General features: G+C 36.7%; 1 protein-coding gene across 1 annotated transcript in view; it reads right to left on the bottom strand.

Annotated features, from left to right (window-relative positions):
- The window catches only part of LRCH2 (leucine rich repeats and calponin homology domain containing 2), a 61943-nt gene that overhangs the window by 24563 nt on the left and 21302 nt on the right, over positions 1 to 16078 (bottom strand). The window contains exons 2-11 of the mRNA XM_086619398.1: positions 14367 to 14511; positions 11729 to 11855; positions 5674 to 5779; positions 5438 to 5574; positions 5089 to 5222; positions 3536 to 3623; positions 2424 to 2535; positions 2014 to 2111; positions 1859 to 1926; positions 1520 to 1624 (exon numbers count right to left, since the gene is read on the bottom strand). Coding sequence (XP_086475524.1) covers positions 1520 to 1624; positions 1859 to 1926; positions 2014 to 2111; positions 2424 to 2535; positions 3536 to 3623; positions 5089 to 5222; positions 5438 to 5574; positions 5674 to 5779; positions 11729 to 11855; positions 14367 to 14511 — 1120 coding nt within the window. The remainder of the gene's footprint in view (positions 1 to 1519; positions 1625 to 1858; positions 1927 to 2013; positions 2112 to 2423; positions 2536 to 3535; positions 3624 to 5088; positions 5223 to 5437; positions 5575 to 5673; positions 5780 to 11728; positions 11856 to 14366; positions 14512 to 16078) is intronic.

Here is a 16078-nt window from a genome sequence, read left to right as displayed (position 1 = left end):
AGCAATAAGATTTTGTTCTTACTTTTCCCTTCTCAGTGTGAACAACGAATTCTTAAATATGCTGCATAGAGTTATAAGTAAAATCTGTTTTATCTTTTGCCCCCCGTCCTGGGTTTGGCTGGGATAGAGTTAACTTTTCACAGAAAAATTGAGAGGGGACACAGCACAGGCAGCAGATCCAAACTAGTTAGGGGGATATTTGACACCATATGATGTCATGCCTGGAGTACATATTGAGAGAGCCAGCTGGGGGAGGGCTGTTATTATCACTCCTTTCTCAGGTTTTTGTACTGTCCTATTAAACTGTCCTTATCCCAACTACACGGTTTACTCTTTTTTTCCCCATTTTCTCTTCCCACCCCACCGAGAGGGAGGAGGGAGCAAGCAGCAGCATGGTTGCTTAGCTGCCAGCTGGGCTAAACCACGACACTGCCCTACACACACACTACTGCTATTATATTTAACTAACATAAAATGCTGGTGAATGTTTAAAGCTCTGCACTTCACAGTATCAGAATATCGACTTCTCTAAGGGCTTCATGTGTATTTCAACTATCTTAGAAGAAAAACAGCAGTGCAGAATCTCAGCATTGCACAGAAATTCAAAAGAAACAAAAGTAGTATTTAAGCTGGTGTGAAGCTAAATCCATTACTGTGAGATAATGAATGACTAATGAACTATTTTAGTTAATGAACTATTAACTACAACTTCTGCCTTTCAGGAAAGAGCTTACTCTCGCCAAGTACCTCACTGGTTATTTGCCTGCTTGGTAAAGGAACCAGTTAGAACACAGTTCCTACTCCAGCCTGTCCACATTCTATGCAACTCCTTCCTGCTCTTTTACACAGCTGTTAATTTATTCTATTACATTCCTTTAACCTGCTGCTTGTTCTACAGCTCCTTTTCAAGAATCATTCTGTTGTGATGCCTAATGAAGCGGAGAAAGTTGGGCAGTTCTTCAGGATGAACTTCAACTGTTCAAATTATTTCTCTTTATATGTATTTCTAATATAGATGTGCTCTGTCATCTGACAGGGTAATGTTTGAACAATTTCCTCTTCAGTCCATAGACTGAATGGAGGAAGTACCACCTAAATTATCTCGTATTTGCATGAAAAAAACAAGTCACAGACAAACTGTATGCAGGTTCTGTAACCCATACAAACTAAGAAAAGCCACTTAACACATTACCAATAATCTACGTAAGTAGGCATGGTTAATGCTCATATAAGTATAGTATATTGGAAAAAAAAAAAGTATAAATACACCAAACTAGGAAATCAAGAGCCCTTCACATTCACCTCTTCCGCTCCACGGGAGGCACACCACTGCTTCTCTACACAGCAATACTACGAAAAGAAACATGGGACAGGGATCTTGAAAGAGTCTGTCACTAACTGTTTAACAGCTGGACAAAACTGTTCTCAAAATGGTAAGGTGTCAAAAGCTTTTGGGTAAAAGGCAGGTTAAAGAATAAATTAGTTGGAACACAAGTTATCTTAACTAGTATTGTAATACCTGTGTTTTTGTTCTTGCTGCAGTAACTGAGCTGCTATTTTTCTCAAGTCAGTCACTTCTTTGAGGTCATCATCATCTTCAGCCAGCAGCTGTTCTTTCTGAAGTCTGAAAAATTAAAACATTGGTGACTTGCCTGACTTCACTAAAGGAAGACACAGAAAGGGCCACATGACTGGACAATAACTAAGAAGTGCTTCCCATGGCTTATTTTCTGTCCAAGCAGAACTCCATTTGTTCAATATGAGATTTCTTTCCTCCACATGCAAGTAGCTTAAAACAAAACCACCCTCACCGCCCTCTGTCAGTAAAACCTTCCCAAAAGAGATCAAGAATATTTACCTTTTTTCATCTCCCCAGTCCTCATTCTGTTCTATTTTCTGGGATTTCTCAGGATGTTTTCCCCGTTCCTTACGCAGAATGAAAAATATATTTAGACTTAAATTCAAAAACAACCAAGCCTGCTGAACAGTTTTTCTGTTGTCAAGCTATACTACCTTAATATAAGACAGCAATGGTCCAATGTGTACATCTCCTTGCTCAGGAACAGCTCCCTCTTCTGCATTCGGATCAATGTAATCATATAGCTCCTGGTCTAGTGAGGATTGATGAAAAATGGAAAAGATGAATTCAACAGTTCTCACAACTAAATGTTATTCCTGAGAGAGAAAAGTACTTAGGAAAAACATCAGCTAAAGATAAAAAAATGAAATCGTGTCTACTTGAGCCAGAAATAATCTTTTCTTTCTTTCTGACCTTAGCTATTTAATTATTACATTGTCTTCTGAAATGATGAAAATACAATGCCAACATGTGATTATATAATTTTGTGCAATTTTCTTCGATTAGATTACTGAAGCAAAAGCATTTCTGATATCTAAAATGACAGATGCACAACAGATATTACCTTTCTGCGGATCGAGTTTACTTCCTGTTACATGATTGTCATTCCTTAATGTCTGTTCCCTTGTTGATTCAGATACCTGGGAGTGAAGGCTGATTGTATCATCATCAGATGGCTGCGAAGACAGTCACATTTAATATAGAACTTATGTACAAATATTATTATTATATGATTTGCTAAGAATGCAAAAATTATAGTGCAGCTGACCCTCTCATGAGGGATGGCTCCCAAGACACAGAAAATAGCATCAAGTCAGGTGAGGATTTTCTGTCATAGTTTAGGGAATGACAAACAATTGTTCAGCATTTAATACTGAAATACAGCGTTTTCTTCAAAGAGGTCTAGTCCAGCCCTGGTCAGTGGACTAAGAAAACTGTAATTAGGTACTTGCCTAAAGCTTCCAACTACTTCAACTTTTGTTCAACCTGGGGGGGGCTGGGCAGGAATAACAGCTTTACTTCTAATAATTTGCAATTTTCTTTAAAAAATCCCAACTCATAATACTCCTTGTTCTACAGTTTTCCCACTAACAATCACATTGCATTTGTAATAACTCTCCAAGTTTCAAAAATCTTTTGTTCTGCACTATTCAGCTTTGACATCATTGTTATTAATTACAGCTCTTTAATATAGATCTACAAACACACACATAACTTGAGATTTTGTTCACTTTAAACCTAGCACATTTAAAATTTATTAAAATTTCAACAATGAGGATTACTAACACTCAAGTTTAGTCCAAATAAACTTTCATTTTCTTAAATACCTTAATTTCACTAATAATAAAGGAAAGTTTCATTTTTTACACAAAAGACAAAATTTATTTGATCATACACTTCACCTATTAAAAGATCCAAGCAATTTCTTAGGTCAGAATTCATTTTTTAAATGTACAAAATTTGGACTGGAATGAACCTTGATGAGAAACATCAAAGCAACATACAAATAACTCGTGTCTGATACTGGCAGTCTAATGGTTTAAACTCAACTGTACAGATACTCAGAGAACATTAAATGCAACTTAGTTCAGTACTTCTCAAATTATACAAAAAACAAAGGGAAAGAAATTCTAAAAAACAGAAATTACACAAATTCCACAGTGAAAAATAACTCACTTCTGTTGTGGACAACCTTTTATCCCCATTATCGCTTCCGATGCCAGAGTCTGGTCCATGATTTTTATTGGGATAAAAGTCTTCCATGCTACATTAAGAAAAACAACATACAAAAAAAAAACCCACACAGGAATGAAAGCAACAGTAGTTTCACTTTTCTGAAAGAAAATAAACATCCTTTTAAAAATATGTTCTCTATACTCATCTACGGTTCCTGATACAGAATTTTTGCACAATGCCTCAGGTGCAGAGAAAAAAATTCTTAATCTCCTACAAGAGTCGTTCAAGAAAAAAAATTCGAAGCAAAGTTAAGGTGGAAACAATCAATTATGGTACTCTCTCTATGTCTATGCAATTTTAGAATTGGTCTATTTCATTCAAAAACGCCATCTTTAGAAAAGACAGCTTCCCCTGAAAAAACACAATTCCTTGAATTCTATTGGCAGACATGGTCTTCCACTAGTAGAAAACATGTATTTCTTAATAGACTGTCATATTATGTTGGTTTAACTCTGTCTGAGCATCTGTGAAACAATTCCTCCAAACCTATGCATTTTGAAGACATAAAATTAGCAGCATCAGGAGGATGTGTTTTCCAGTTTTGCACTGAAGTTTGGTTTACATCCTAAGATTATCTGGCAAGTTTAAATAAATAAATTCTCACTGCTACAAATACAATGTACAGCAGTAACATCCATGACCTTGCTCCTTTGCAATACATTTTAGTTGTAGGCCTGAAGTTCAGTGGAGGCTTTTGGGGAGCAGCTATGGACTGCAGTTTTTAGGAGCATTTAGATGCCATCTACACACCCTGTGAACTAACTCCCTGTGGCACAGCTGCCCAAGACCGAGACACGGACTGAATCTGATGGTTCAGATGGTTCCACCAAAGCTTTATTCGTAACTTTCATCTTTCCTTCAGCCTTAAACATAGAGAGGCACAAGTTGCACATGACATTTTAAGAAAATAGGCAAAAAGGGTGTATTCTTCCTCACAGTTTCCAATGACAAGCCAACTGACAACAGAAAATACAAGAGCATTCCCATTTCATTACTCAAGAGGTACTCAGTACACAATTCCAACAAAATATTCTGCACTTTTGGCCTCAAGTAATCTAATAAAAAAATCCATGGTATTTCACTGATGTTTGAGCTAGTTTCCCTATATATACGTTAATATATGTGGGAGAGAGACTTTCCATCCAACAGACAAACTCTATATTCAGAACATTTATGGGAACTTCTTGTGTATTGTTTTGACGTATCAGTTTGAGAAATAAATAGCTGCGTTTTCCAATAAATTTAAAATAGATCTTTGTTCTGATTGCCAAATCTTTAGCGAGTACAATGAAAATTCTTCACAGCAACTCAGATAAGCCAACTAAATGTCCAGTAACATGATCTCAGAAATAAATACCATGACTCCTAAATAAAAAAAACCAATTGAGGTATTAAAATTAGTTATTATCTGTAATAAAGAGATCACTTTTTAGCAAATGCTAAAGTAAAAAAAAAAATAAATAAACAAACCAAACCAACCAACCACTACTCACCTGTCTGTGAGTGGCTGGGAGGGGATTCGTTTACCTAATGACGGAAGATCCAAAGAATCTGGTTTTTTATCTATTCTGAGGCACGCCTGAATGCTGAGGAATTTAAATATGTGTACTTTACCCTTTAAACATATCTGTTATAAAGCAAACAAAAAGAAAATCTTAATTACATAGCATGTCTTTTTAAAATGCACCCCAACAAATACTTTCTATTCTGTTTGTACCCACAACTTCCCACTAGGAGAAATACAGCTGAAAAAATGAAAACCTGACTGGTATAGCTTAGAACAGCTTCCTCTTTCTTAACATTCTAATGCAAATTACTGAACTAGAATGCTTGAATACTGACCTGTGCTGGTGGTATCTGCATCGGATTGTTATCCAAAACTATAACTTGTAAGTGACGTAACTTTCTGTAACAAGTTGGAATTTCTGTAATTTTATTACAAGAAAAATCCAGCTTAACCAAGGGAAGGTCTCCTAATTCTATATTGGGGGAAACAAACAAACAAAAAAAGCATCAGGTATCTCCGTAACACTTTACCTAATCTACCTACATCAAAGAAATGAAGACTAGTAGCTTACCATCTGGCAAGATATGGAGATTATTTCTTCTTATGTTTAATTCTCTAAGTGACTGCAATTTGCCTATCTGCTGGGGAAGAACCTGAAGTTCATTGCAGCTAATATCCTAAGAAAGATATAACGAAGAAATTAAGTGAACATCTCAAATGAAATTAAACAAAGGAAAACTGCTATCAAAACTGCTATAGAAATACTATAAAAATAAAAAAAATCATGTCTTTGTTGTTTTTTTCCACAAAGGGAAGAAGTACTGTAACAAATCTCACTGTTTCTTCAGTATCTAGTGATTCATGTTTCAGGAATTCAATTCAAAAAGTTAAACCAATGAATGATGAAAGACTGGTTTTGAGAGTAAAACTGTAGCCTAGGAGCCAGGAGTTCCTGGTGTAGTTCCTGTACGAGTTAAAAACTTCTGGTGCTACTGCCGACAAATTATTTGGATCCTGCTCCTTTTCTAAAAATTATTTTTCCTCAAAAAACCTTGAAACAATCCATGCAACTAAAAATTTACAAAGAGCAATAGCAGGCTCACCAACTTTTTGGATCCAGGCACTAGAGGGTGACAAAGCTGCATGAAGCGAACACACACTACAGCTATTTCAGTCACTAATTTAACACTTACAGCCAGGACTGAGTCAACAATCACATTGATATAAGACTGTTTCTAACCTTTTTTATTTCTTTTTTATTATAAAATTGTCTTCAGAAACTAGTTACCTAGACTAAGTAACAATGAGTTATCTGTCTGATGAAAAACTGGAAGTTGATTTGAAAGGCAAGCTGAGTCAGTAACCAAAAGCCAGGCCTTACACAAACAAATCCAGCCTCCTTGACTACACGCTTCCAGAGCTTCAGCTTAGGCAATACTTTTGGCAACCATGATGTCTGCACATAGCTGGATGTCTCAACAAGTACAGGCTGCTTGGGATCAACTCTTGTATATCTTTGCAAGTTCTTCTTTGTCCGCGTCACGAAATTTAAGATGGAATTCCCTTCCTAAAAGCATCTTTCTAGCACATAGTTTAGAATCATAGAATGGTTTGGGTTGGAAGGGACCTTAAAGGTACTCAACAGGCAATCTAAAACCAGCTGTGGTTTCCAGCCTGGCCTGACCAAAAAAAAAAAATCACATTAGCACAGTGTGGCTGATGTCCCTTAGTGTACTCTTGTACAAAACCCATATGATTTCACATTAGAAAAAATATTAAAAAATGGTGAAATTGCTACGTACTACTGTTGAAAATGCTTCCCTGCAAACAATGCCTTAAGATACTGTGGGGCACGGATTTCACTTTTCCATTATGACAGCCATTATAAAAGCCAGAAGTTCTATTAAAATAGGAAATTACATCCATTGTCTGTCAATAATAAAATAAAAAAAAAAAAGTAAATAAAGAGTTGGAAGATGGTATGACTTCTCTTCCAAGCAATTTTTCATTTATTCATTGCAAAGCAGTTTTATAATAGTCCCCAGAGTTCAGATCTTCCTAAAGAGAAAGACTGAAGTGTACACGGTTTTCTGCAACATTTACATCAAATGTACTTACAGCTTTTTAAAACAAGTAATGATATTCTTAATCCAAACTGAAAAATTACTTCTACTCCAGAAATGCTTCTACAATGAGTAAAAAATTTATGAGTTCATTTATCATGCTAAATAAAACGTACATGTGAAGCTTATGCCATTTAGGTTCCTTTTGAAGACTAATAACCCAATGCACAGCTGAGAAAACATTGCAAGAAAAAAGGAGAAAACTTTCAGAATAGAGTGCTCCTCTATAAACAAGACAGATTTCATCTCAATCAAAATGGAAGCACATCGCTGGCACTTAAAATGAGAATTGTTTTGTAAGGGTTAATAGACTGAAGCAAGGAAAGCTGCTAAATGCATAACCGCAGATGATATAAGATGACAACTCTACTAGAAGTGAGATTATGGGAATTCTATGCTTAACCAGTTTAGACTGGAAAACTCTAAATTGGGCTGTTATGCGAAGACTAGATAGAAGACACTATCCATGACTGCTCATGAATCACAGGGTATTTCAATTCACTACCTCCACAGAAACAACAACAGCGAGAAGTTCACCGTTACTAAGGTTAAATTTAAAAGGGGAACTACAAAAATATGAAGAAGTTGGTTGCAGCTTAGTTTCTTTTCAACAGGAAGAGTAAAGTCTTTACTGACTGTAAGACAACTATTAAAAGACTATACTGAAAGTTCGACAATATATTGAAAGTTCAAAAAGAAAGAATTTCAGGAAATCAGAGTTTGGAGGGGAAGCTATTAGAAGCAAAAAGGTATCTTGTCTAAATTTAAGCCACGATCAAAAGAAAAAAAAAGCTGAAGCTGCCAATTACAGCAGTGTACAGTAAGGCAGTCAAACAGCATTAACATCACGCTGCTTGCGCTTTTGCACTGTTCCCTAAGCATTCATTCCTGCTTACTATCAGAGGCATGCTGCTAGGAAAGACCAGCCTTTTATTTAATCTAGTACGATCATTTTTATATTCACACTTTGCACGCACTACATGTTGAATTTGAAATACAAGGTTTAGTTGGGAAATGTACACTTGAACCTCATCTTAATAAGATTTTTTTCATAAAAACATGGTGATCCATGATATTGGTGCTGGGTTGTTGCTTGCTCAAAGTGTTCCAAAATTTTATTTAGAAACTAGATAGAAAAGAAAACAATAACTCCCCCCCCCCCAAAAAAAAAAAACAAACACGAGATCTGCTCTCCTAACTTTTAATACATATAAATTTTCCTACTCAGTTTTTCTAGTAATGCTTCAGCCAAGTCTAAGCTAAAAAACACCTAAGCACAACAGTAATTATACAATTAGTCCTACAGAAGTCAACGAATATATAAAATTAAAAGTGTTCAGACCTGATCCTAAAGTGATTGTTAATTCACTGGCCAGCCTAATGGTACTGAAGAAATACAGGCAGGAAAGTGTTCTTGCTGAATGTAACACACCAAAACCACCTTATGACCACATGTCCCGCCAACTATTCTGCAAATAGCCCCTCTTTCTTCTTCTCCCATCTCAAACAGAAAGACAAGTCTCCCCTCTCGAGGAGGGACCTATAAAGAGATAATTACCAGATCTGCATTCTACCTGATGAAGTTCCAAGAGTGACATCAGCAATGCAGACATAACTAAAGCTTTACTAATGTGTCACCTTCTCCCCCAAGTACGGGCATTCCATTTCAAACACCTTCAACTTCACAATCAGCCATGGCAAATGATGGACGTTATTTATACCACAGAATTCAAGGAACAGGAGACAGAATACAAAATTTAAGAAATTAAGTTCTGTTGCACAAAGATATTTCAGATGCTGAAATGCCAAAATAATTGAAAGGCATCAGCCAGCAAATGCATGCATTTCCCTGTATATCTAAGGAGGAGGAAGAGAAGTTAAATCCAAGCTGCCAAGCATTTAAGATTAATCATAAAGCAAAAATGCATGCATGAAATACAGTAAAATTTGTCAAAAAAAAACCCAACCCAAAAAAAACCACCACTAAGTCCTATGAGTATGAGTTACCCACCTTCTTCCAGGAATGGAGATTCCAGCATAGCAGAGAAAGAAAATACAAACCCAAAGCTTAAAAAGAGGTCAGCTTGCCAAAGCAGTCCGACATGTCATGTGCACTATGCCCACCAAGGGGGGCTCCTGGCATGCTGGGGTCAACTTCCAAAGCCCTGCAATGTTATTATATACATGCAGTGGAGGGAATCTCTCACCTACTGCAGATGAACAACAACCCAGGCTGCAGAACTAGAGTCACAGAAACTCAAAGCTAGCTTTTCTGCTAGAGCAGAAAAAGACCTTTCGAATCTCCCAGTGTCGTTATTGTTGATGACTGTGGCTCAACAAGTAATTCCTCAGCAGTTGCTTAAGTTCATTAGCTCCCATTCTATTTTTTGTTATACTAGCACAGTTTGCACAGCCATGTCACAAAAAAGTGCTAGTTTAGTCCTCAGGAGAATGTTCCAAGACTGTGCAACTCCCTTTCAGGTGTATTTTCGCACTGTCATTAGTCTTGCCACCATCTTTACTGGGAACAATTAAGTGGAGATGCTAATAAATTTTACTAAAAAGAAACACTGATGAGCTAGCATTAAACTTGGATTATCCACATCTGAAAACATCATCCTTAATTTTACTTCTCTCAGTATCAAGCTTCCAAAGACCTTGAAGAGCTGCTTAACAACTCACAAGTGTTTGAACAAAACGGTTCAGAAAATAAACCTCCTTTTATTACATTCTCCTCCTTCCTTGTTTTAGCAATCCTGCTTTGAGAACTAAAAAGGTAACAAAAACATGGAAATAGTATATAGTAGTTGTTCATTAGCAAACTGATGCTCCCAGTTTCTGATGTGGTATTTGAGTAGTGAATATCTACATAATCTACTATCATTAGCTGGAGGGAAGGGATGCCATCCAGAGGGACCTTGACAGGCTGGAGAGGTGGGCCTGTGTGAACCTCATGAAGTTCAACAAGGCCAAGTGCAAGGTCCTGCACATGAAGTGGAGCAATCTCAAGCACAAGTACAGGCTGGGCGGAGAATGGATTGAGAGCAGCCCTGAGGAAAAGGACTTGGGAGTGCTGGTGGATGAGAAGCTCAACATGAGCCGGCAATGTGCGCTGGCAGCCCAGAATGCCAACCGTGTCCTGGGCTGTATCAAAAGGAGCGTGGCCAGCAGGTCGAGGAAGGGGATTCTGCCCCTCTACTCTGCTCTCGTGAGACCCCACCTCGAATACTGTGTTCAGCTCTGAAGTCTCCAACACAAGAAGGATATGGAGCTGCTGGAGCGAGTCCAGAGGAGGGCCACAAAGATGATCCAAGGGCTGGAGCACCTCTGCTATGAAGACAGGCTGAGAGAGTTGGGGCTGTTCAGCCTGGAGAAGAGAAGGCTCTGGGGTGATCTTATCACAGCCTTACAGTACATAAAGGGGCTACAGAAAAGCTGGAGAGGGACTTTTTACAAGGGCATGTAGTGACAGGACAAGGGGCAATGGATTTAAATGGAAAGAGGGGAGATTTCGATTAGATATACGGAAGAAATTCTTCACTCAGAGGGTGGTGAGGCACTGGAACAGGTTGCCCAGAGAAGTTGCAGATGCCCCATCCCTGGAAGTGTTCAAGGCCAGGTTGGACGAGGCTTTGGGCAACCTGGTGTAGTGGAGGGTGTCCCTGCCCATGGCAGGGGGGTTGGAACTAGATGATCTTTGAGGTCCCTTCCAACCCAAACCATTCCATGATTCTATACATAGTGAAAAATAAAAAAAAAATAACAATAATCACACGTAGTCCAAGTGCCAAGATGATGAATAATTGTGCATAGTTCTCCAAAACACACGAGTAATGATGAGGAAAGGTCCAGAATATTAAAAAACACAGAAAAAATAATGGATGACAAAGCACTAAACTTTAGTATGCCATAGAATAAAATCATGTTGCACAACACAAACTGTAAACATCACACACTATTCTATTCACTCCAGTCAAAACACAGGAACAGATGGGGGTGGGGCAGGGGAGCGGGGCTGACAGGACCAAAAAACAAAGCAAACCCACCACCACAGAACAAGACAATAATGACTGAATGGAATAACTTTTACAAGAGTACAGAGCAAACAGAGATGAACTGTTCAGCTGAAAAGAAGATTCCTGATAGCACGCAAGAAAAATGGAATTACAATTACTGTAAGGAAGGTAAACAGAAAATCCCTCACTATTTGCAACAACATACAAGCAAGGGACTCAAATGAAATAATTTGAAGAGTGATTTTATTTATGAACCTCTTAAGCTTTAGCTAACCCAAGATACTAATTTATGTTTAATCCCATTTTCGAAACTCTACAATATATTACAACTGTAATTTGAGTTCAAACATTAAGAAAAAGCAGTAACTGAATTTACATTTTGTAGTTCTATATTTAAAAAAAATAATAGCTTCTATTTTTCTTATTCTGTAAATAAACTGCTTATAGTTTAAGTTTACTTAGTAAAACGGTTCACAATTGTACTTACCAACTCCATTAGATCTCTCAACTTTCCAATTTCTTCTGGAATGGAGACCAGCTTATTATTACTGACAACCAGAACTTTAAGTGGAAGATCAAACAGGTATTTTGGCAACGTTGATAAAAGATTTCGACTTGAAAGAAAGAAAGAAAAATGAACAATCAAGGCTAGATTTTTTTTTTTTTTTTTAAGCCTAGCGGGGAGTCTGAAATGCACATTGTACAACTTTTCTGCTATTCCAGAAGATATTCTCCACCTATTTCAGTTTCGTCTAAATTTAAGCTACCATCTCCATCATGAATTCCTTACCAGATAGAGCCTCTCTCAGATATGTGAATTTTAGATCCCCGTCTTGCTTGATGAAATGAGTATGTACTGTAACTGAATCTAACACTAAAACATACAGAGAAATCTGTTAAAAGAAATAACATTTGATGTTTGCTATTATTCTGCTTTCTCATACCTTCACAAGGACCACCTGATCTGACAGTCTACCAATATAAAGTTCATGTTCTCAGCAAACCAGAACTTTATATAAAGCCATTGCTTCTCATGTCACTCATGAGCCATCACAAAAAGCCCTTAATATCTATTTATCACTTTGTCGAGCAAGAGTCTGGAAGGTAAGTTTTAAGTAAAATTGATCTATTTTGTGTATATAATTTCCCAACTACATGCACATATGTCTGCTTTGTACAAAAGAAAAATACTGTTACTGACAAACTGATTTAAATCCATATTGGAAAAACTACCAACTGCAGACTGCCACTGCAAGAAATACATAGAATTTTTTTTAATAAGGTACTTATACATTTAAAAAAGCCATTGGAAAACCAGCTTGCTCAGATGTGGCATAAAAGCAATTCCTTTCATACATAAAACTAAAAAAAAAAAAAAAAAAAAATCAGTAATTGCTTTTGCTTTAAGTAGAAATGTGTAGAGGCCAGACATTCTATTTTGAAAAAAAAAAACCACAAAAACACCTTTTAAGTGTTGACATTTGTGTTCACACGATATTAAGAAAAACCCAGAAGCTTTAATGTTTAATTGATATGTACCAGGGCACTGTTTTCTTATTTAAACAAACAAAGTTTCCTACATTATTTTTGTCTGTGACTACAGTTTATAGGGCTGAAAAACCAACAACAAACTTATGTCTTTGCAACATTCCATCTTCAAAGAAGTACCACGACTTCAACACCATAAAATGAAAGTAAACTGCTATCAGTATCTTTATAAAAGTAATCTATTCATTCTGTTAATTCTAAGCGAACGATACAAAAGTTCTGGCTGTAGGTATGGTGTAAGTCTGTCGTATTTCAGGCAAATACAACAGGCTTTTTTGCTTAGAGAGCACGAGAAGCAAAAATATAATGTGCGAGTAAACTTTTTTTAATTAATTATAAAAATGTGGCAATGAAACTCATTCTCCGCATCACTTTAATAAATTTCCTTTTGTTTTTTGTTGGTTTATTTTAAAACAGCTGCCTACTTTACTATGAATTGCACAATACGTTTCTTCAGTCATCTGAAACCAAAATTAGGATTTGAGATCACATGGTTTTCTTCCGTAACACAATGTTGAAACTAGTAAGCCAAGATTTTAGCCCGTTCCTCAACTACTGCCGCCCAGATGCGCACACACTGCGAAAACCACCCTCAGGTATCAGCAGGAGAATGAAGACAAAGCACAGCAAGGCAAATAATGACTGGAAGAGTCGATTCTTGAAACACCATGCAACAACCAGTTATAAGTTAGAACTACACACTATTTCTGTGTAAAGAATTGTAATCAGCACTTCAATTGCCATCAAAATAGAAATGGGCTGTTGCTGCTCTGAGAAGAAAGTTAGGCCAAATTTCTTTCAGAAAACACTGTGGTTTCATCATATCATTAATCCTCTTCAGAATTGCTACAGAACAGACTACTTCTAAATTATCACTATAAGTACTGATATCTGCAGAGACATAAATTTTTTTTTTTTTTTAACTTTTTTCTTTTCCAAGGATCAATTCACAAAGTTTTTTCAAAATAAATTCCGAAACCAACTCTCACATGTTAAACAGCTCTTGGCTGAGAAGACTGTTTTGGACTTGATGTAGTCAGTATAAGAAACAAGGAATATTGTGGAAAACAGGGTCTTGACTCTTTATGGGAGGGTTCGTCTAGATTCCCTCTTCTTCCAGAGCTCTCATTCATCTTCTGTTCTTCTGAGAAGATCCAATCACATGTTTTCCAAGTTTAAGAACAGCGATGGATGTAAATCATATGCAAAATGAGTAAGGCCTTGTGGCCAGAATAATATACCCTCGAGAGCAGCAAAATTTTACAGGTGTAGTTTCTAAATATTGTCTGTCTGCATAACAAAAAAAAAAAAAAAAAAAAAAAAAAACTTTGTAAACTCTCCTTATCCTCAGCTACCATAGTTTACTGACATTTCTAATGCAATCAGTTCCTTCTCACAAAGTAATTAACAACTGCTGGCCCCAAAACACCAAGGATAAGGTAAACAAACAACCGAACAATTTTCTCTATCTGGGAAAAAATGAGGGCACAAGGGCATTTAATGACCTGATGAAGTAGAATGTCACCTCTCCAAGGCAGTAAGTTATACAAGGACAAAAAATAACAAGCATTACTCACCTAATGTTAAGGTAGGTAAGCATTTGCAGGTTTTTAATAGATTCTGGAATGGATTTGATGCAGTTATGATACAAATTTAAAGTTTCCAGTGGAGCAAACAGCCAGACATCAGGAGGAATTTCAGTAAATCTGTTTTTTGAAAGATCTAGAAGCAAAGGAAAAAAAAAATTTTTTTTTAGTCAAAAGTTTCCCTGCAATAAGAGACAAAAGTACCCACTGTTATTCTTGTCATACTCCTAAAAATTAAGGTGTTGAAAGAAGTGTAAAATAATTCAGTTTTACCAGATGCTACTGCATATGATTAATACACAAAAAATACTTAAAACACTAACAGATTATTGTTTGATATGGTATTATAACAGAAAATAGAAAAATGACAGGAATTAAAATATATCGCCCACTACATAATTAGGAACACTTAAAATGCAACTGAATATCAACTATGGTTGTCTCTCCTCTATCCGTCTTTGTTGTATGCAACTGTTGCGGTTTTTTCCTCCAATTCCAGGCACAACAGTAAGTCAAGTACAATTCCAGCAAACATTACTCTTCCTGTATGACAGCTACATTAGAATCTAATTTACTTGTACAAAATATCTGCAATGCTAAAGCCAAGTTCACAAAAACCCTTACATATCTATTTCACTAAAGAACTACAATTCTCATCTAAAAAATACTCTTTATTGCAAGCACAGTAACTGAGACATTCTCCAGCTACACATTTTTAACTTAACTAAAAAGAGAATGTAGTTGCAAAAATCAATGCCAAATGCATTTAGCTATAAAAATAACAATGCAGTTTAGCTTAGCCTAAAAGCAGAAAGAGAAGATACCTTTGACAATGGAAATGTAATAGTTGAACTGGAGTTATTTTGACAGTGCAAGACTGTATCACGCAAATTTGCATGCAGAAGATAACGAAAAAACAGCACATTACAAAAACACATACTATTTCTGACTATATGAAATCTTTACAAAGCGCAGAAAATTCAAGTGGGATGTGACTCATGAATCCTGGAAATTATCAGGTAACTACCAAAACCTGTATCACAAAAAGTCCATGAAACTATCTTGGAAGAAAGAAATTTACTTGACAACAACTGCCTACTTTTTTGAAAGTAACTCTGGTTCCCAACCCAAGATATTTCAAAAGGATGTGGTTTCTCAGAAACGCTGAACAAATGCTTTTGAAAAAGAAGCAATACCAATCCCTTGCTATTTCAGGCTTTAGTTCTCAGTTTTTAACACTTGCATGAAATAACTGTGTTTCTGCTTAGCTCCTATCACATTATCATTACACTATCTACACTAGACTGAAAAAAACAGATTAGATAGTGGCTGGAAAAGTGGCTCAAAGAGAGCTCAACAGCCTGAAGTATAATTGCCAACCAGCTATCCGATGCATTTCTCTGGGCCAAGACTGGGAAAAGTATCATTCAGTATCTCCATCAACGACCTGAAAAACAGGCTAGAATGTGCCCTCAGAAAGTGCACAGATAACATCGAGTTGGAGGGAGTAAATAGGCAACTCACATGCTGCAGGGATGGGATGCCAGCCAATGACTTTGACTGGCAGATGCCCCATCCAGTTTAACAAAGGTAAATGCAAAGACTTGCACCTCTAGCAGAATAACTTCTCCCACTAGTGTGGGCTGGAGGACAACAGAGCTTTGCCAAGAAGAACATGTGATGATAGTCAACAGGCTGAATGC

The sequence above is a fragment of the Tauraco erythrolophus genome, chromosome 13, assembly GCF_009769465.1.
Source record: "Tauraco erythrolophus isolate bTauEry1 chromosome 13, bTauEry1.pri, whole genome shotgun sequence".
Taxonomy (NCBI): Eukaryota; Metazoa; Chordata; class Aves; order Musophagiformes; family Musophagidae; genus Tauraco; species Tauraco erythrolophus.
Note: the sequence above shows the minus strand (reverse complement) of the source record. Positions and strands in the feature narration are given on the sequence as shown.